The 16,398-nt window shown below is 36.0% G+C and overlaps 1 protein-coding gene across 1 annotated transcript; it reads left to right on the top strand.

Annotated features, from left to right (window-relative positions):
• The first annotated feature begins 1,740 nt into the window (after positions 1-1,740).
• On the top strand, positions 1,741-3,372 carry zgc:153157 (uncharacterized protein LOC751674 homolog). The gene has a single exon (XM_051138116.1). It carries the CDS (start codon positions 2,116-2,118, stop codon positions 2,926-2,928), a length of 813 nt encoding a protein of 270 aa, XP_050994073.1. The 5' UTR covers positions 1,741-2,115; the 3' UTR covers positions 2,929-3,372.
• The last annotated feature ends 13,026 nt before the right edge of the window (positions 3,373-16,398 follow it).

Raw genomic sequence — 16,398 nt, 5'->3', positions numbered from 1 at the left:
TAAAGTACCTTTTCATTTTTTAAATTAATTTTAAAAAATCAGCAGTTAACATTTTAGGATTAAAATATTCAAACATTTTTCATGCATTTTTGACTGCAGGTTAAATGCATTCATGTCCTGCATTAAACAGTGGGTAAATACATCTAAATGCGATTTCAGATGCAGCGTTTGTTTCCTCTATATTGAAAAGATGAATTTTGATGAAAATGATTTTATTTGTGTGATAATAGCCTAAAATGTCTTATTATTATGTGATTTTATTGATTAAATATAAGAATTTGACACAAAAGATAATGCACACTTTCAGAAAAAAAGAATGGCTTTATAAAAGTTGAAAAAATGCCCACAAAAGGTAAAAATCACTTTAAACTTGTTTGAAAATATTAATTTCCTCGGCTAGATATTTAATTCTTTGCTTAGTGATTGTTTGGTACACCTAATTCGCTGACCATCGTAAAATAAGCTTTTATCTTAGAATTGAGTTCTAGACAAAGACAAAAATATGAGTCATATTTATATTGTTTTTTTTTTTGTTTTTTTGTTTTTTTTTATGAGGAGGGGGTCTGGTTAGTGGGACCCCCCAAGAGCTTTGACACAATTCGAACACTGGTTGGGATTAGTGACAGTAGTATCCTGCAGTGCATCTAAAACATTAAAACAGAACTTCCCACTTATTTTACAATTATATATAAGCTTTCGTGACCAAATGTGACCCCGGTCCACACAACCAGCCATAAGTAGCACAGTATATCTGTAGCAATAGCCAACAATACATTTTATGGGTCAAAATGATAGATTTTTCTTTTATGCCAAAAATCATTTGGATATTAAGTAAAGATCATGTTCCATGAAGATATTTTGTAAATTTCCTACCGTAAATATATTAAAACTTAATTTTTGATTAGTAATATGCATTGCTAAGAACTTCATTTGGAGAACTTTAAAGGTGATTTTCTCAATATTTTGATTTTCTTGCACCCTCAGATTCCAGATTTTCAAATCTGCCGTAAATAGTAGGCCAAATATTGTCCTATCCTAACAAACCATACATCAATGGAAAGCTTATTTATTCAGCTTTCAAATGATGTATAAATCTTATTTACAAAAACTGACCCTTATAACTGGTTTTGTGGTCCATGGTCCCATTTGTACTCCTGGACCACAAAACCAGTCATAAGGGTCAGTTTTTGTAATTGAGATTTATAGGGTCCATTTTTTTAAACATTATCTGAAAGGATAAATAAGCTTTCCAAGCGATGTATGGTTTGTTAGGATAGTACAATATTTAAACGAGATACATATATTTGAAAATTTATATCTGAGGGTGCAAAAAAATTATAATACTGAGAAAGTCACCTTTAAAATTATCCATATGAAGTTCTTAGCAATGCACATTACTAATCAAAAATGAAGTTTTTATATATTTAAGGTAGGAAATGTACAAAATATCTTCATAAAACATGATCTTAATATCCTAATGATTTTTGGCATAAAATAAAAATCGATAATTTTGACCCAAACAATGTATTTTTGGCTATTGCTACAAATATACCCGAGCTACTTAAGACTGGTTTTGTGGTCCAGGGTACATATTCCTTTTAAATTTAAGCATGTTCATGTCCATGTTATTTGTCAACTATCCAAACACAGTCAGGGGGATTCTGACAGGATGACGTTTAGCTGTGGGCAGCGTCTTGTTAGTGCGCACTAGTGAGACCCGCCTCCCTTCATTTTCGCTCTGTAGCACACAGTGCCCTCAATGCATAACACTGAGGCTGTCTGTATGTCTGTTCTCATGTAATTCAGCAGAAGAATCACATCTGAGCACTGGTTGTGCATCAGACGGGGTGAAATCGGTGTATATATACCGGTCATCTACCGCGCTCTGGAAGCGTCTCTGCATGGAACAACGTCCACACGCTACAGTCATGCTGGAAACAGTTCGCTATTGTGGATTTGCAAGATTGGAGGAATGATGAATGAATAAAAACAGCGACGTGGATAATCGACTAACGCTGTGTATTAAACCGACAGCAGTTCTCTTGAATAATCTGTCAATAACAAGCGTTCAAGACGGACGGCGTTCAGGAGCACAGAGGAAGAAACCGCGCGAACATGAGGGAGAGGGACTTTATGCCAAACATGGAACGGGGCAAACCGGCCACATATACAGGAGATAAAAAAGCTAAAATGGCTGCTAAAACCAATAAAAAGTGGGTGAGACTGGCTACTGTATTCGCATATGTCTTGTCGGTGTCTTTGGCTGCTATAATACTGGCAATCTATTACAGTTTGATATGGAAACCAACGTCTGGATCTGTGTCTGGACGGTCAGATGTTTTGGTGACGGCGGCAGTTATGCCTATAAACACAAATAACATCACAACAAGTGATGTACCAACCACCAACAAGATGAATAATACACCAGCGGTCAGCCTGAGATCAACACAGATCCCCACATATGCCCACCCCACTTCTTCACACAGACAACAGCACTGGGGTGATGACAAAGGTCATGACGGCCTTTCCAAAATCCCCACAACAAAAACAAAGAACACTGACCAAACAGGAACATTTGATTCGACACACATTAACCCAGGACGTTTCAGTACAGCAGAAGTTAGCCGTGTATCGGAAACTAGTATTCTTGTAGCAGGTGCGTCAAGGGAACCCTCTTTGGTCCATGGAGCCACATCCTCTACTAAACCAAACATCTACAGCAGTTCTGGGGTCGGTGCCACTGAGAATCAGCCAAACATGTGGGATTCAGCCTCTGACACACCTGACCAAGCATCTTGGACAAGCTACAGTGCAAGACCTGACGTCTCCTCTTTGACAGAACGTGGTCTGGAATTAATGGAGGGCTCGTCTCCGTTGCAAGAGGAGTTGGTTACCAAGGACACCGAGAATGCAGCAAGTGGAGTGTGACACCAGATTATTTGTGTGGCACGTAATTACATGACATTAACTGTGATGACTGTGCAGTGAAAGAAATAACTGCGAACGTTTGAAAAGAAGTCATGCGATTTATACTGATTTTGTTTCTATTTAAAGGAGAGAAACTGTGCTGACCGACCTGCTTTGAATAGCTCATCTAAAGGTTGTTACGTTGAAGAGTGCAATAGTTGGGTTCCGAAAATAAAAATCCCATTCATTTTCTTCACTAAGGGAATTAATTTTGAACGATAACTTATAAGCCTTTAAAGACGGACATACTGTAAGCTACAATGTTGTTTATTGATTGTAAATGCTTTTATTGAAGCATTGGCAATTGTAGTTAAAATAATAATTGCATTTATTCCTGGTGTAAAACTACATTACCCATGATTCTGAAGAGAAATTACTAATCAGAAAATCTCAACAAGCAAATTTATCATCCACTCAAATCCATGAAGCACATATTTTCCCCATCAAGTTTAACTGATGTTATTTGCAGTGTCAAAACCATTTTTGACAGATTTTCAAATAATTTTTTGCTTCAAGTCATGTTTGTAATTCACTTCTTAGCTGGTCTGTTTGGTTCATGGCTTATAGCTCTTTGACGAAGACTTTCTATGAGAAAAATGAATGGAAAAATACTTTTGGAACCGAAGTTGCTGAAAAAAATGGGCAGGCACTGTTTGTGGAACTCTATAAATTCAGTTGCAGATAATCACAGCCACGCTCATATTCAGCATCACAGAACGATTATCGGATATAGCATTTATACAACTGTTCTAATAGAATTAATATCCAATAACTTACATTTTAGACAAAAATTGGCCAGTATATTTATTTCCAGTGAAAATAGTTTCAAAATAAGTCAGAGTATTAAAGCTTTGTTTTTAATGAAACAATACACAGATGACTCCAGCCACATTCACTCCAGTTTTTCCAAACATAGACATGTGGGGTGATACAAAAAGATAAACATTACTAAATATGAAGTCCTGGAACACTTCTTGGCAAATCAGATCAAGGACGAGAACAAACTGTTGTATAATGAATTATAAATGATAATGGATTAGGATTGTGGTTAAATGTTAGGATTATGGTTCTTAAGATGTCTTTTGGAACAACAGGAAAATGAGCCATTCACATCGCCAACGATGGACAAACATCCTTCAGTAGCGTTTATTTCATTGTGTAGTAATTGTGAACAAGTTAAACACTGTTTAAACACTTTGCCTATAGAGTTCAGAAATGCTCAGGAATGGAATATCTGTCTGAATGCAGAATACCTGGCAAGTAGGAAAAATACACTGTGCAAACTCACCTATGTTGACAATTTAAGTGTCTTATAAATCAGCGTGGGTTGAGCAGGATATATAATAACTGAAATATGATGTATGAATAAACAAATATTTTTCATTCAGTGGAATGATTATTAAACCAGAAATGTGCCCACCTTATGAGCTATAAAGTGATTTCTTACAGTAGAAAGAAAGTGGTCCTGCTTAAACACAAGATAGAGTTTATATATTACTTATTTTATTTAAATGTAAAGCAGTTTTCTGAAATGGAGTGGTTATGATAGTTTAAAAAAGCACATATTTGGGAATTAAACTCTTCCTGTATTATTATTATTATTACTATATAAAGCCATCTTTTCACTTTAAAAATCCATAAATATTGAATAAATATAATATAAATATAAATGAATAAATGTTGAAATAATTAAACAATGTATTATTATTATTAAATCGATTTTTGGTCCATCTTTATATCCGTATTTTTATATTTATATTTTTTATGGACAATAAGCGTAACCATTCTTTTGTGCCGCAAAGTAATGTTTATAAACAACGTCTTGCCAAAGCAGTTTCTAGCCTGTATTTTGTAATGTTGGCCAGATTCTCTGTTAAATGTCAGACTCATAAATTGTATTTTGAACCATACTTTTCAAAGCACTTAAGATAGCAGTAGGACAATGACAGTAACCAGATGTCTGCACAAGTGGCCAAAGCTGAAACTGAGTAGACGTTTATTTCCATCTCCAAATCATCAATCTCTCTGAGAATGTATGCAATGTAAGCCAAACCCTACAGACGAGTCTCAGACCATTTTTATATGCCTATATACGTCAAACAAGACAAATTAGTTTATAGTAAGATGTCACACTGTAAATAGTGAATTAATGTTTTATGGGACACTGCATTAGGGAGATGACATATTTAATCAGTAGAGTGCTGTCTAAAGGGAATCGTTTGCTTAATTAACAGTCTTTTACATCTCTACTATATATTTGGCTTTATAAATCAAACCAGACTTATAAAACAAATATCTAGCAACATTAAAAAGCAACAAGCCATACCAGTGATACAGGAAATTGTATGACTCGATGGTTTTAAAGTGACCTGAAATATCCCTCAGCCTAAGTGTGTTTCTCACACTGTGTATCCTCCAGCCATCAACTGTCCATGGGGACTTCTTCATCACATTAAGCCTCAGCATCCCATTCAACCAAACAAATAGCACTGTCCCTCAGCAGATTCCCATTAGCTTCAGATGAGCAAAGACTGTTTATGCCATAGCAATAGCAACGTAAAATGCTACCTTAGCCCCATTTAAAATACAAAGAGCTGAACATTCCCTGCATATTCAAAGATCGTGCTGTGGGTGACACTCTTTATAAGTGGAAACATAATGCTCTGTAGACTGAACACATTAATGGAACACTTCAAGTGATAGTTCACCCAAAAATGAAAATTCTGTCATTAATTACTCATCCTCATGTCGTTCCAATACCATAAGATGTTTGTTCATCTTCATAACACAAATGAAGATCTGAGAGCTTGTAGACCTTTCATAGACAGCAGTGCAACTACAATATGTTCAAGGTCCAGAAAGGTAGTAAGGACATCGTTAAAATAGTCCATGTGACAGCAGTGGTTCAACCCTAATGTTATCAAGCTATGACAATATTTTTTGTGTGCAAAGAAAGCACGTTGTTTTACTCTTTGTGAATGCGAGGCAGAGACTAACATGGACGAAATTGTGAAATAAAGTTATTTTTTGTGCATAAAAAAGTATTCTCGTAGCTTATGGTTGAACCACTGATGTTACATGGAGTATTACAATGATGTCCTTACTACCCTTTTGGGCCTTGAATGTGGTAGGAGCATTGCTGTCTATGCAAGCAGGGCAGGAAATCTCTCGGATTACATCAAAATATCTTAATTTGTGTTCAGAAGATCGACAAAGGTTTTATGGATTTGGAACAACATGAGGGTGAGTAACTACAGACAGAATTTTCCATTTTCTGTGAACTATCCCTTTAAAGGAGAAGTCCACTTCCAAAACAAAGATTCACATATAATGTACTCACCCCACTTGTCACCCAAGATGTTCATGTCTGTCTTTCTTCAGTCGTAAAGAAATTATGTTTTTTGAGGAAAACATTTCTGCATTTTTCTCCATATAATGGACTGATATGGTGCCCCAATTTTGAACTTCCAAAAAGCAGTTTAAATGCAGCTTCAAACAATCCCAAATGCGGTTGTAAATGATCGTAGCCGAGGAAGAAGGGTCTTATCCAGTGAAACGATCAGTAATTTTTATTAAAAAATACAATTTAAATACTTTTTAATCTCAAACGCTCATCTTGGCTTTCTCTCCATGAACTGTGTATTCTGCCTCAAGACAATTAGGGTATGTCGAAACACTCCAATCGTATTTTCTCCCTCAACTTCAAAAATCATTTTAAAATCATCCTACATTGCTGCAGAAGTTCCAGCCCAGTCTTTGCAACATGAACATGCAAAGAAGATCAAACACCTTTTAAAAAAAAAAAAAAGGTAAAACAGTGATGTAGGACGATTTCGAAGTTGAGGGAGAACATGAGATAGGAGTTTTTCGACATACCCCTGTCATGAACCGGAACAAAAACACTCCAAGCAGAGTAAGACACGATGAGCGTTTGGCATTAAAAAGTATATAAATTGTATTTTTTAAAATGAAAATAACCGATCATTTCGCTAGATAAGACCCTTCTTCCTCGGCTGGGATCATTTACAACCGCATTCAGGATCGTTTGAAGCTGTATTTAAACTGCATTTTGGAAGTTCAAAATCAGGGCACCATATCAGTCCATTATATGGAGAAAAATGCTGAAATGTTTTCTCAAAAAACATAATTTTTTTACGACTGAAGGAAGAAAGACATGAACATCTTGGATGACAAGGGGGTGAGTGCTTTCAAATTTTCATGGTGGTTGTAGTGAAGGAAAGATTTGAAATAATAAAAAATTACACTTTTATTCAGCAAGGATGTGTGAAATTGATCAAATGTAACAGCAAAGACATTTATAATGTTACTAACAATTTATATTTCAAATAAATGCTCTTATTTTAAGCTTTCAGAAGGATCATGTGACACTGAAGACTGTTGTTATGCTGCTGAAAATTCAGATTTGCCATCACAGGAATATATTACATTTTAAGTTGGTTATTTTAAATTTGAATAATATCCCAGTTTTACTGTATTTTTGATTAAATAATTGCATCCTGGTGAGAGACTTCTTTCAAAAACATTACAAAATGTTTCCAACCCCAAACGTTTCAATGGCAGTGTAATTCTACAGAGAGAGTTTCCATTTTAATTCACAAACTCCTGTAGGGCACGTAAGCCTCTCGATGTTGTGACAGTGTGTATGAATTGTCCTGTGGCATCAATCTTGTCAATCAACGTCACTGTGAACGACAGAGTGATTACACCTGCAGCATCATTCACAAATCTTATACAACGATTTGTTGTTTGAATCACTTTTTAAGATCTACTATGGCATGTTCCACGAGCATGTGCTGTAAAACGATTAGTTCACCTCAAATTACCTCTCTTTACCTTTGTTGACTGAAGTTCCTGAGGAGATTCTGTCTGCAAATGTTTGTGGTTTCTAGTGCATGACATTTCGAAGGGGTTCTCACAGGACAAACCACACACACATACCATGGGATACAGAAACAATGGGGAAGCAGATGCCCTCAGAAGAAAGTATCTGCATATCACCCATAGGACTAGAATGACTGGCATATTTCACCTCAACATAATATTAACAATAATACAAGATAAAAAATGATTTTGGGGTTGGCTTTATCTCTGTATATGGACATATCTTCTTAAATTTGTTTAGAGAAACAAACACAATAGGGTTGGAAACATTTGGGAACTAGTGTCCTAATATGACCTTAATCATACAGTGATTGAGAAATATGTAGACAGAACTATGCACATCACATAACTCTGCTCTGCATTATCCAACCAGAACTTGGTGACCGAAAGTAATTGTGTTAACAATTTTAGTCCAGGTTATTCACAAAGGAGAGGAAATGGGATCTGGTGACGCACATGTTTAATCTTATCAAATACCTTTAAGAGCCATCCTTGATTAATTTCTACACTCATCATGCAGACCAAAATAGATTACCTATTTGACATTTTTTGCTCTGTTAAAGATGGAAGCAGTGGATGACTGTGCTGTCTGATGTCAGAGAAGCATTGTGAAGATGTCATTAAATACACTGACAACAATCAACATGTGTTGTTTTTTTCCCCACATCAGAACAACATTCATAATTGATATTTTTCCCCAGCATCTGAGGTTTTTGGCTTATAGTCAGTCACATTTTTAGCCAGCACGCATATGTGAGTGACTGTGTATTATGTCATAAACAGATGGCATGGGTCAGTTGACATTTTGAAATGTTTCAAGAATTATTTTATGGCCTTTTAAGGCAAAAGGCTCTAAAAGCAGCATCTCAAATAGCACTAGGCTATCTGTGAACATTCACACCCACAAAATGTGTCAACGGAAAAGGGACCATTTAAGCATGATGCTTGTGTTTTTTTCATAAAATATGTTTTGTTTTATTTTAGCTGAAGGCTGTTGAGTCCATGAATTCAGCTGCATGAGTCAAATCACAGCTCTTCATTCTAAGACTCTTTACACATTATTTTCAAATGCCTCTGTTGTGAGAGGACAGATGGCGGGAGTAACAGATAATGAGAAAGTGGGAAAAGCCAAATGTGTGAACGTATTCTAGGGTTTTCTAGCATCTTTTGCAAATTACAAAATAATAATAATAAATATAACTGCAAGCAGCAATTAAGGGGCCAAGCACTACAGAAGCATGCATCAGATGAACTGTAGCAATGAATAACTGAAGCCATTTCAAGATGATTTTAGTCAAAATGGCTGGAAAATCAAAAATACAACAATAAGATTTAATGGCTTATCACTTTTGACTAATAGGTGGCGCTGTTATCAAATCGATGCCTTATGTTCTGTGTGAGGTGACAATGGCACCCACAAAGTTTGGTGTCAATATGTCAAAACTTTGCAGAGATACAGCCTCAGATGTAGTTTGGCATCGTGCCTTAAATTTGTTGAGTTGCTATACAAAAACGGTTTTGTCTATCAACACGGAATCCATAACTTTTTGTCAGCACAGTCTGAAGACGATCTGACTTGATTTTGGTGCAAATCAGACAAATGGTCTAGAAGGAGTTCGAAAAAGCAAGTTTTTAAAATCATGGCGGATAGGAAGTTTGGCCGACTATGGCATAAGTGGTATCTATGTTGTCGGCATGACCCATGGAATATTTTAAGACCAGTTTGATTGCATTAGCAGGTTAATGCAATCAAAAGTTGTTAGCATTTTTGGAAACTTAATTTTTAATGGTTAATGAATGATTTATCACTTTTGATAGGTGGCACTGTTACAAAATTGATGTGGCATGGTTAATGTGAGATGACAGTTGCACATACAAAGATTGGTGTCAATACGTCAAAGCATTGCAGAGATACAGTCTCAGACGCAGTTTGGCATCATTCTAGCAAATTCAATGATGCATTAAATGATAACCGTTTTGTGTATTGACACAAAATTCATAACTTTTTGCCAGCATTGTCTGAAGATGATTTGAGTCAAATTTGGTGAAAATCAGACTAGCGGTACAGGAGGATGTTTATGTTGATGTTTTCAACATAAATTAAAATGGTGGACAGGAAGTTCGGCTGACTATGGCAAAATTGCTATCTTTGTTTTTGGCATGACCCAAAGATATATAGATACATAGACCCCAGTTTCATTACAACAGGCCAATTTAATCAAACATTATTAGCATTTTTAATTTTTTTTTTTTTCCACAAGATGGAGGTGCCCCAAAACTTTTTGAGTACTGTCAGAGCATGGTGCCGGTTTCGCAACAATATGCTGATGCATTCATAAAATAAAGCATTTTACGACAAAATTCAAAATGGGCAACGCCCAAAATGGATGATATTGGGTAAAACTGGGTATGGTTGGACTTGGCATGCTTATATTTCTATTTTTTATATTTCCTGACGACTAGGTGGCACTGTGCCAAAACTGTGCAGGCAGCCTTGGGTCATGGTTATTATAACACACACCAAGTTTGGTCTCAATACGCTGAAGCATTGCAGAGATATAGCCTCGTGTTAATATTTGCGTGTGCTTCGTCAAATTCGTTTGCGCGTTATATGAGAACAGTTTGACTAGTCAGCTTGAATTCCGTAACTTTTTGCCAGCATGGTCTGAAGATGACCTGAGCCATCTTTGGTGAAAATAAGACAAACCATCTAGGACAAGTTTGAAAAAGTAGGTTTTTTGAAATTGAAAAATTATTAAAAGTAACAAAATTTTACAAACTGCAAAACATCTTGGCCTGTAAAATTTTGCATTTTGTTCTGCATTTCACTCAACATGAGCTACAAAATCAGAAGAAAAATTGATTTTTGCTTATGAAATGTTCAAAAGTTATTAGCATAAAGATGAGTGAAACTTTAGACAAGTGGTGGCGCTACAGAGTTTGAGTTAGAGATCCCAAACTTGCTATTGTTAATCTGTTAAAACTAATCTATCTGTTATTATTATTATTCACAAATATTATTAAACTGAAATAAAAATATTGTACTTCCTCATGCATTAGATATGACCTGGGTGTGTAGCTACACATGACACATTAGAGTGTGGGTGGATTGATACAATGAATCAGCAAGAAAATTAAAGATTACATAAGATCAATCCAGACTGAATTACTTTTGAACAGACAGCAGGTGAATTCATAAGAGTTCAATCAAAATTGCTCCTGGACAAAGGCATCTGCTAAATGTCTGATAAAAATTGACAAAATGCTGGAATTGTCCTGAGGTTTACAGGACACAGAATGCATGAAAGTCTGTTTTTAAGGGTAACAGCCAAAGCCTGTGCTAAATGACATGTAATGAAGCAACTACAAAAGGACCAGGTGGCTGGGAAGTGCTATAAAGTGGACCTTCAAGAGGACCGTGCCTGTAAACATATGACTGGAGTGGGCGGATGATGTGTTATGGAAAGACTCTCCATTACTGAAGTCGGCATGAACAGCTCCCATGAGAACCAGACACCCACAATCGTGACAAACAGACCTGCCTTAAAAGGACATCATGTAAACCAGACTAAATCAGAGGGGCACGAGAGACGGGCATTGTGGGTCTGTGATCCAAGGCAGAACTCTGTTGATTTGGAACATGCAATTAGGGATAATGGAGAAGAAATTCATTTAACAGGATGTAACGGAAACAGATTGTAGCGTAGATGTCACAGATAAGACATTTTTTGAAAACAATACATACGTAGCTTAAGTCATTTTTGGTTTTGTTAACAAACCATTATTGTTAAAATCTAAGAAAAAAAATTCTAAAAGTTTTCTAAAGAAATTCTTCTTTCTGTATCTTATCCTCCGAGACTTCCGGTTCATTGCTGCTAAAGGGAATAAATAACGAGAAGAATAACAACATGAAAACAGTTAAACTCTGCACTACAAACTAGTTATAATTAAGATAAAATAATACGGTACGACACACCAATCTGCAATATCAAGCAGCAAAACAAGCTGTTTTGTACAGCTAAAAATAGCTGGATGCAGATAAGACCAGAAGCCTGACCTATACCCTGGTGAAAAAAACAGCATATGCTGGTTAGGTATGTTTTGGTGCTGGTTTAAGCTGGTCCTTTGCTGGTTTATGCTGGTCATGTTGCTGGTCAAGGACCAGCATAAACCAGCAAAGGACCAGCATAAGCCAGCTAAGGACCAGCATAGACCAGTAAAGGACCAGCTTAAACCATCTTTTCACCAGGGTTAAATACCCACTCCTATGGGAAAAAATAAGCTAGAAATATACTTTACGCAAGTGTATGAATAACTAGTGATCATTTAGATCAGATTAAACTTCCTTTCTAAAAATCACTTTGGTAAGTAAGTTAAAATAAACATACCTACTAACTTGCTCAACATTATTCTCTTCGACCAGTTGCTTCGACATGACTTGATTCTCACCGTCCAAGACTTTCCGCTATAGCGCCCCTTGCGGCAGAGCAGAGGAAGCGGCGCGCATTTTACATTCTAGTGTGGATTATGTTCGGTTTTAAGCAGTAAAATATTACAGCTACATTTTTGTCTGATAATCGAGAGAACCAGAGAATTCGTTAATTTCAGCAATCACGTCTTCTTGTGTTTTCTGACAGATGTTTAGAATCAGAACCAGCGATGCCAAACGATTCAGTTTGATTCATTAGAACGGTTCACTCACGCACTGACTCGTTTGCAGCGGCACTTCAAAATAGTAGCTTTATGACAGAAAACAAAGGAAATGATGAAAGAGATCGACACGAAACTTGCCAAATATCTCCTAGCAGCTCTTGACTGTATTCTTGAAAGACTAGAAACGCATGCTGGTTTTGATGCTGGTTTAAGCTGGTCCTTTGCTGGTCCTTAGCTGGTCGTGGACCAGCATAAACCTGCTAAGAACCAGCAGAAACCAGCATCAAAACACACCAACTGGTTTTTTCACCAGGGGAGGCCTGTTCATATGTGTTAATGGAAGTTCTAAACATATACATAAGCATAAAACAGCGCCACCAAGTGGATAATCAAAGAGTAACATGAAGCACATAAACAAAAGCAAACAGCCAGTGTGCTTCACGCTTCCAATAAACAAACAAGCAAAAGAAATACAAGCTCAGCTACATGACCACACGAACAAAAGACGTTAGTTTCATTTCCCACTCTCCAAAATGTCTCTACGCGTAATATTTAAAATACCCTACGTTTTGTTTCATTAAAAGAATTCCTTGGTTCTAATCTAGGTTCTTTTTATTAAACAGCTCATGACGTCCTAGTCAGGTATTTACCCAGTGAGAACGCAAAGTTCCTTCCATGCTAAACTAATTTAGTTGGACAAATACAGAGTTTGTATGCGTCACAGTGAGCGCCACAAGAGGTTTCCAGGCATCTAGAGATGGTTTCCAAAACCACAAGCTCACTGGCTGCAAAGGCAGTCGAGCTGTTAGGAGAACATGTAGGCATTAAAAGGCTTTTAACCAGACATAAACTCATTTGAGAGCCTGAGATAGAGCCTGTTTGGGCATTTTAAGTAGATAATTATAGCTAAATACAGGCTATGTATGAGAGGGATGATGATTTTGTGCTGATATTTAGAGTTAGGTCGACTAACAGCATTTGTACACGTCTTTTGTATAAACCCTAAGACAATCTCCTCTACACCAAACCTGTTTCTCATAGAGTGGTAACACTTAAACAGCTCCTCTAGTCTACAACTGTGGGTCAAATAATATGAGAGAAATGTCACCATCTAGAGGTTAGCGATGGCAATATCCTGCAAACAAATAAACATTGTTCAATTTGGCCCATATGTTTGATGAGTTCACTATGTTCCTGCCTTCCTACAAACCTACACAGATCGTTCCTTCCTTGTTCCAACTCAAATCAAAATACTTCTAGAGTGCACAGTTATGATTATTATCAGTGCAGCTACTGAACATCAACAATACATTTAACTGCAATAGCATTTCATATTATAACCTACACTAAAGAAATCAGCAGCTGTCACACAATGCAGAAGCATTGTTCATTTTGACTAATTAATCAAGCTATTGTGTTACAAGTTAAATAAGACAGCAAACAATGCATGGAATAATCATTTAAACCATTTCGAAAGAAAGCAATAGTATAATTTTTTAACAAATTTGACATTGCTAAGAAAGCTATTTTAAAAGATTTTTTTTAATTTGGCAGGAGATTCATCCATGCAAGCTATTGTGTGTGATATGGTCGGTTAAATGCAGGGATAAAATATCCCGGATGGGTTTGGAATGATCATTTGCATGGCAAATATTACGCTGCCATTATCCAACAGCCAGAACGTTGTAATAATTCAGCAGGAAGCCTGTATAGTCTGACTACAGAGAATACTTTTTATATGATAAATTAATCATTGTCAGATAAAACAATAAACACACTTTATGAGAAAAGTTTTGCATTCCTGTCTGTGAATTCTGTCAAATACATCACACAAGTCACCAATTTTTAAACGTTTATTTTTTCTTAAATCCAAGAATGTATGAAACACTGAAGGAAATGTTTAAAATGTGATCAAAAAACAATATTTGCATATATTCCTTGCAATATTTCTATCACGCCAAAATATTTTCACTAGGTTTAGATCACAACACAACCCGAATACATTGCTGAACAGCCAGTGCAAATGTCTAAGCTGTTTGTCTGTAAATTAAAATCACTTGCTTGCTTTGGTCCATAATAATAACTCTTATGTTTAAAAACCCATCACAAATGTAACTACCAATGAAGAATACAAGTGAGCTCCATAAACCCCACTGCAACACAGTTCTGATATACTTTTTATACAATCCATATATTAAGTCATTAAGCTATGTAAGCCTGAATAGGTCAGTTTACTTATATGTGACAACTTATTTCATACAGAACGTGGAGCACCAACTGTCACAAGTTTAGCCAGACTGTCTTGCCTTAATCCAATCATTAACTGCGTCTAGATAAATCTGTATGATCTCATGGCCCTGTTGATGGTTCATGGATCACAGCTTCAAAAATCTGCTCTCTAGCCTGTATAAATGACAAGTGATTAAACTGTAAAAACACAAAACCGAAAACAAACCAACCTGGCTATTTCACAGGATATTTCAGACAACTGGCGAAGTGCTTGTTTATTAATACAAACGTTATAACTTACCCTACACCCTTGTGCAAGCATTATATGGCATTTCCACATACTTCACATCAAGCCACAATAATTCTACAAGGTGTGAAATATTTGAAATGTTAAGACCTCTTATAAGCCCATTTAAGCTTTAGATGGACCCTAAACAAAAGCATATAGTTTGATTGCTCTGAACAAAAACAGCGGCTGATAAGTATTGTATATCATCAAAAGAATCTGTTAAAATCTGTTTATATGACATGAATATCTTTGGGATACTGAAATAACTACACACAATAAATGCTGTTTTACTCCATGAAACTCAGTTCACATCAACTCTGTGAACGCACACTAAATTAGGGTTGAATTTACAACAGTTTGCATAGATTCCTAGGATTTGTATGAGTGACGATTTAGCAAGTACAGCTAGCTGAAAGGCATCACCAAGAGTGTTTTTCTTTGCTTTTTATAAAATACAGTATTTTTAGTGTTCTGGTGCAAGGAGGGAAAACTGCCCGCATACTATTAGCGATGTATTCTCCTTTAATATCTCTGTTCTTTTACTGGATAGTTAGCTTAAAAATTCTCTCACCCTTGTGTCATTCCATCCTCTGCGGAACAGAAGAAAAGATATTTTAAATAATGTTTTAACAGTTTTTTGTCCAAAACAACATTGGACCCCACTAAATTTCATTGACAAAAGCAGTTTATTTAAAATATCTTTTTTTGTGTGTTCAACAGAGAGTCAGTCATAAATGTTCAGGGTCATTTTCATTTGGGTGAACTATCCCTTTAAGGACAATTGAACATGGAGGATTATGACAGGTAACGACACCAGAGCTACTTGAATAATGACAAAATGGAAGCTGTATATGCTTGTGTTCACTAAAAAAACCACCACCAATATAAACAAATGACCCCTTTGACAAAAGTTCTCTTAAATACTAAAGTTAAAATGTTGATAAACTTTCATAAGCCAATGTGCACCAACGTTAAAGCTTCATGAACAGATATTATTTTTTGGATGTAAAACTATTAGCCACGGGCCAGTTTCATAACTACAGACCTATATAGCATTTTCAACTGAAACACCACTGATAGTGTGATTTAGTCAATATCTAGACTTAAAGGGAACCCCGGGTACTAAGACTTGTATGGCTTAATAGAACATAAATTATGTCTCTTACTTAGATAGGTATTGGAAAACATGTGAAAGATTTATGTTATTTTAAAAATCCACATCGTTTTATATATTTATATTTAAAATGTTGCGTTCAGTCCGTTGGGTCATTTTATTGGGTTAGTTTTAATATTTTTTACCCAGCTGCTGAGTTACAGTCAGATCATGGGCTTTTTGAGTCCTCTGGTGGAGTGACACT

Source organism: Labeo rohita, chromosome 20 (assembly GCF_022985175.1).
Source record: "Labeo rohita strain BAU-BD-2019 chromosome 20, IGBB_LRoh.1.0, whole genome shotgun sequence".
Classification (NCBI taxonomy): domain Eukaryota; kingdom Metazoa; phylum Chordata; class Actinopteri; order Cypriniformes; family Cyprinidae; genus Labeo; species Labeo rohita.
This window is presented reverse-complemented; position numbering and strand designations above follow the sequence as displayed.